The sequence below is a fragment of the Callorhinus ursinus genome, unplaced genomic scaffold (genome assembly GCF_003265705.2).
Source record: "Callorhinus ursinus isolate GAN/ISIS: 27379988/994484 unplaced genomic scaffold, GSC_fseal_2.0 scaffold6, whole genome shotgun sequence".
Lineage (NCBI taxonomy): Eukaryota > Metazoa > Chordata > Mammalia > Carnivora > Otariidae > Callorhinus > Callorhinus ursinus.
The window spans coordinates 60,793,017-60,798,773 of NW_027397068.1; the positions used below are offsets into that span (position 1 = coordinate 60,793,017).

Genomic DNA, 5,757 nt, shown 5'->3' on the forward strand with positions numbered 1-5,757 from the left:
ATAATATTGTTTTATTACCATATAAGAGCAATGAGCATTTTGTTGCCTTTCTTGTTACAGCAGCACATTAAATCATTGTCTGGAGATAGTATGTTGGGTGTTCTTTTTGCTCAGTCTCCACTGCATTTGTATGAAATAGATTTTCCAAACCAAAATACTCATAACACTCTCTACCCTGCTACAAATCACATACTGAATGTAATATTCTACACTACTAGCACTGAATAATATTCATACGGACAGCATTTCTGGATTCATGTACCTTTAACATTCTTTGAACCTTTATAGATTAGTATATATGCCTATATGGGTGTATTCACCGTGTATTTGTTAATTTGTATATAATTCATCCTCTTAGTAATTTTTTTCACTCCTACTGATAAAACCTTACCTTAGATGTTTGTAAACATCTTTGTTTAAAAGACTTTTTACTTTGGTAAAGTCTTAATTTCCAGAAAGAGAATACATATTTGGCTAATTTTGTCTTATTCTTTCTCAGTACCTTCTTGTCTTGTTTTTGTCCTTGTGCCTTCTAATGTTGGTCTAAAATAATTGTCAGTAAATTTGATTGACAATATCAAATCAAGACATTTGAAACTAAAAATTTTCTTAACACCTGTACTATTTAATTTATGCATATATAAAACTTCTATGTTAAAATCCCCAAGTGTTTCCTCTTTAAAATGATTTGTTTCAGCCAGCCTGAATGTGTAGTTTTTATTTGGACTGTATTGAGAGCAAATAAATCTGAATATTAAGTATTCCCTCAGTAGCAGATTCTTTTGCAAACTATGTCAGTGCAATATATTGAAAATATTCAGCTTTGAGGAGTACATGTTGAAGCTAAACCTGGACTTCAGAGACATTTCTTTCTCTAATGCTGCAAATCATATTTAATGGTTTATATATGCACAGAAATCTTTGTACATTCACTGTATCTATGAAATATTCCAGGAAAATCATGTTTAGGGCTTATCTTACTAGAATAGCATTATCTAAAATGGAACTTAAATGGCTATTAGAGGAAGTGAGATACTATGATGCACTGTGAACTTTGGCTTGCTCTTCTTAGAGCAGATGTCTTCCTAAGGGTACAGGTGGAGAGTCATTCTACCCTATGTGTGAAGTAGAAGCTGACTTCTTCCTATTTTCCTTTAGTAAACATACTATTACTTCCAGAACTGAGAACTTTTAGGTCTAAAGGCTGTTACTTGGTTCAGTGCATTATTTGTGGAAAAAGAAAAAAAAATCCTATCCTCTTTATGTTGTCTAATTAAAGTCCAGAAGAATCTGACACTTGGGGAAAAAAGCAGAACCAGAAGGGAAAGAGGATCTGTTCTTGACAGGAGGTATTGTTTCCTTTCTTAAGTTTCATGGAACACACTAAAAGAGTATTTAAAATCGCCACATGTAGTTTGTCCCTTCCAGCTGGACATGGCACCAGTCCAGAGAATAATGATGACATGAGCAAGGTGATTTTAAAGGGACCCACATAAGCTGATCTCTTTTCTCTGCAGATGACACAAATAGAAAGCTTTGAGCAAGAGTGGAAAGACACACACTATCACTTGCCTTTCCCCTCTGAAGAAGCTGGGACACATTCTGCTCAGCCAACATGTTCCCAGAGGAATGTGATTTAACTTCCACTTTTCACACAGTAAGAAGCAACACTGGAGACCTGTCGGGAGGGTGATAGCAGCCTGGGAGGAATTTGGATAAGTGTTTTTCACTCCAGTGTTTTCATGTGACTTGACTCTCATCTCGATTTAGTTACATCTTGACCTGGAAAATGCTGCCAATGTTTGCCTTTCTTCATTTGGCTTACCTTGATTCATTATATGCATATCCCTCCTTTCCCTACTCCCACCCTATGCAGCCTTTCCCCCGAAACCTACTAATAGACTTTCTCCAGATGTTTACACATGTATTAATTCTGTTTCCCTCAGTAGGGGCTTTACTTCCAGGGAGGGAAAATGTATTTGGGTCCTTGAAATATATACAAAGAATATTCACCTAAAGCAGCCTAAGATGTTCCCTACTCCTTTTGCCAGATCTGACTATTCATATATCTGGCAGCTTCTTTAAGAACCCTCTGGTAGCAGAGAAATTAATACTTCTCACTTCTCCCTAGCTTTTTTTCCCTCCCCCCTCCATCAAACGACTGATCTTTATGCATGAGATAATAGACAAGCCTTGGGTGACCTGTTTTTTTTTTTCCCCTCCCCCCCCCCTCTTTTTTCCTTGCGGTAAAATAGTGCTGAAGAAAGAGGGCACTAGTGTACAGCCCAGATCGCATCCTTGCACCGTCTGGATTAGAGCTGAGGCGTCTGCGAACCGAGCGTGGCCCGAGCTGTGTTCTGGCCCGAGGACCATTGCGCTGTCTACCCGGACTCAGGTACGTCTCAAGTCCAATTCTCCAAGCAGACCCAGGTGAGCAGACACCTCCCCGGCGGTGAAACCCACCCACAGTGGCAGACAGTCCCAATCTATGGGATTTCCTACTGGTCCCAGGGGCATCTCCGCTTATTTCTTTTAGTCCAGCATCCCTGGGAAGCGTCGGGACCCATGAATGCCTGGGTTGTCTTCCTCCTTTTGCCTGGCTCACCTCCTGTGCTCTTGCTCCCCGCCCGCTCCCTTAGCTCCTTTCTTGTCCGACTCTCACCTTGAGAAAGGGAGCTGGGGAGGAACGAGAGGGAGCCAACTTCAGCCCCACAGGCGGCTGAGATTTGGCGCCTCTGCCCCCGAAGCGGGCGGTTTTGAATATACCTGCAGGAGCTCTGCCTCCAAGGAGAAGAGAATGAGAATGGAGGGGTGGTGGGAGACAAGGGGAGGGTGTGTGTGTGTGTGTGTGTGTGTGTGTGTGTGTGTGTGTGTGTGTGTGTGTGTGTGTGTGTGTGTGTGTGTGTGTGTGTGTGTGTGTAAGGAACGCAGGAAGGAGGGTTGCAAAAGGCGTCCCCTCCAGGCGCTGCGGGGGAAGGTTTCTGCCTCGGGACTGAGCACTGTCCAGGGTTCTGAAGAAGGCAGCGCTTGAGCTACCGCTGCAAGAGCTACCCAGAAGCCCACCTCCATTCCCTTTCTAGAAATGTGCAAAGCCAAAGGTCCCGATTTAGGCGAGTGCAGGGGCCCCTTACACCTCCTCCCTCCACCTTCCATCGCGGGAAACAAATTACCTTATCTGCACCCTTTCTCCCTGAACATCTACAGTAAGCCTGACTTCTTGGGTGTGTGTGGGGTTTGGGGGGGCGGGGGTGTGGGAGAAATACCAAACTCCGACATGCCGAGACTTTACCAGGCGTTGCCTTAGTAACTAATATGGATTTCCTCAACCTGGCAAATTATATTTATTACTTGGGTTGTATGTTGAGGTCTCTTCAACCCCTCGAAGTTAAAGTAAAAGATGAATTCCTTTTTTGCGTTCATCTTGAAGTAATGTTTACAGCTTCATAATGAGTTTCCAAATTTCTTCTGGGAAAAGTTGATCTTTTCAAATCCGAAAAGTTCTTTTGAATTAAAAGCCTTAGCTCCTCCTCTCCTTTATTCCCTTTCCCCGTCAAGTCTGTAAGTGTAACGGGTATTTGGGGACCTGGAAAAGGCTTGAAGCTGAAAGAAGGGGCAGGTCGGCGGGGCTTTGCGCCTTCAGGGACGGATGAGGGCACTGCGGGCAGGACGCACCACCTTCCGCCTTGACCATAGCTGGCTCCCAAGCTGTCCCTCCCCCCGATATCATGATGTGCTGGAATGAAATAGACCGGGCAACTATTAACATTTAACATCACGGACGCGGAGTTTTGAAGCAGGTTCTGTGATAACGCAGCTTTGATTTTCTTCCTTTTTTGTTGGCAGCGTCCAGCTCACGGCTGCCACCACGGCGTCCATTGTACTCTTGACCAGTTTACTTTGATGCACCAGTGAAGAAGGGGGCTCAAATTCCCCTAGAAACGCCTCCAGGACCAGGAGGTGGTCCTGGAGGACCAGGAAGAGGAGGAGGAGGGGAAGGAGGCAGGGGTGCAGGCGGCGGAAGTGTTGGACCAGCGGTGTTGGCAAGCAGGACCGAGCTGGGAGAGGCAGGCGTCGGGCATCTGTCTACGTTGCGAGCCCGCAGAGCCGGCTGGCAGGACCAGCGTGGGAACGCGGCTGGCCGGCTGTGGACGGCGTCCTCAGCACAATGGTCCGGCTCCTCTTGGTTTTTTTCCCAGCGATCTTTTTGGATATGTCCCTTCTTCCCAGGGGACCCGGTAGGAAAGTGTTGCTGGCGGGAGCCTCGTCTCAGCGCTCGGTGGCCAGAATGGACGGAGATGTCATCATTGGGGCCCTCTTCTCAGTCCACCACCAGCCCCCGGCAGAGAAGGTGCCCGAGAGGAAGTGTGGAGAGATCAGGGAGCAGTATGGCATCCAGAGAGTGGAGGCCATGTTCCATACATTGGATAAGATTAACGCGGACCCGGTCCTCCTGCCCAATATCACTCTGGGCAGTGAGATCCGGGACTCCTGTTGGCACTCCTCTGTGGCTCTGGAGCAGAGCATCGAGTTCATCAGGGACTCTCTGATTTCCATTCGAGATGAAAAGGATGGGCTCAACCGGTGCCTGCCTGACGGCCAGTCCCTCCCCTTAGGCAGGACTAAAAAGCCTATCGCTGGTGTGATCGGCCCAGGCTCCAGCTCCGTAGCCATTCAAGTGCAGAACCTGCTCCAGCTCTTCGACATCCCCCAGATTGCCTATTCTGCCACAAGCATCGACTTGAGTGACAAAACTTTGTACAAATACTTCCTGAGGGTTGTCCCTTCTGACACTTTGCAAGCAAGGGCAATGCTTGACATAGTCAAACGTTACAATTGGACCTATGTCTCTGCAGTCCACACAGAAGGTAGGCATTGCATTTGGGAAGGAAAGGTACAGAGAAAGCGAGTACATTGCATGATATGCGATCGTGATCGTAGTATTGTCCCTATTTATTAACATCACTGTGGGGAACAGATTTTACCCTTGTCAGTACATGCCCACCACCAAGGCATTGCCTTTTATCCTCATTCTGTAATTATAGTGTAGGAAAACTGTGTCCCATGGTGTTTTGGGGATAGTAGGAGTCTATCAGATACAAACTCTCTATGAACAGCGTCCAACTGTAGTTTTTGGACTTAGATGTTTGCCCTCACATTCTGCGTTTGTGTTTGAAAGGCTTGTTTGCCCAAAGTGGTATACTACTCTTAGTTAAGTGACTGGCTATGATTTTCCAAGCTTAATAGACTAATCCAATATGAGCAATTAGGAAAACAAAAAAACAAAACCAAAAAAACTTATTGTCCCCTAAATTGGCCTTGAAAGCTTGATCTTGTCTTGAACAGCTGAAGGTTCTTCTTTGTCTTAATGTGCCCCTTCTTTCACATCCAAAGCTTACCTGTGAATGTTGGATTAATGCAGTCATCTCCCTCAGTATATCAGAAACTTATTTCAAATTCTGGAGTATCTTAGATACAATGGAAAAGTAAATAATTTAAATCATTTACTTATTTTCTATTACCTATGTTAAAATTGTCCAGATGCCCTCACTCCTCCCAAGAATTTTCTTGTGTTTGAGAAATAACACTGGTGACTTCTTGGATTTGAGTTTTGGTTTCTAATCTTTTTCTTCTTACACAATGACTTTGCTCATTAGAATTTAGTTAGATCAATTACTAATAAAAGGATAGTGGATATTAGTTTAAAAATGGCTTTTAAAAATGAAATAGATTTACTTGAGGTTCAAAACTTTGATTTTT

General features: G+C 44.6%; 1 protein-coding gene across 3 annotated transcripts in view; it reads left to right on the forward strand.

Annotated features, from left to right (window-relative positions):
* Nucleotides 1-1,570: 1,570 nt before the first annotated feature.
* The window catches only part of GRM1 (glutamate metabotropic receptor 1), a 443,798-nt gene continuing 439,611 nt past the window's right edge, over nt 1,571-5,757 (forward strand). For 2 of the 3 annotated variants that reach the window (XM_073894059.1, XM_025861421.2), the window contains exons 1-3: nt 1,571-1,657; nt 2,256-2,395; nt 3,844-4,865. In XM_073894059.1, the coding sequence (XP_073750160.1) occupies nt 4,166-4,865 (700 nt within the window). In that variant the 5' untranslated portion in view covers nt 1,571-1,657; nt 2,256-2,395; nt 3,844-4,165. Of the gene's footprint in view, nt 1,658-2,255; nt 2,431-3,843; nt 4,866-5,757 lie in introns of those variants that run through there. The other variant, XM_025861401.2, reaches the window with a different exon arrangement.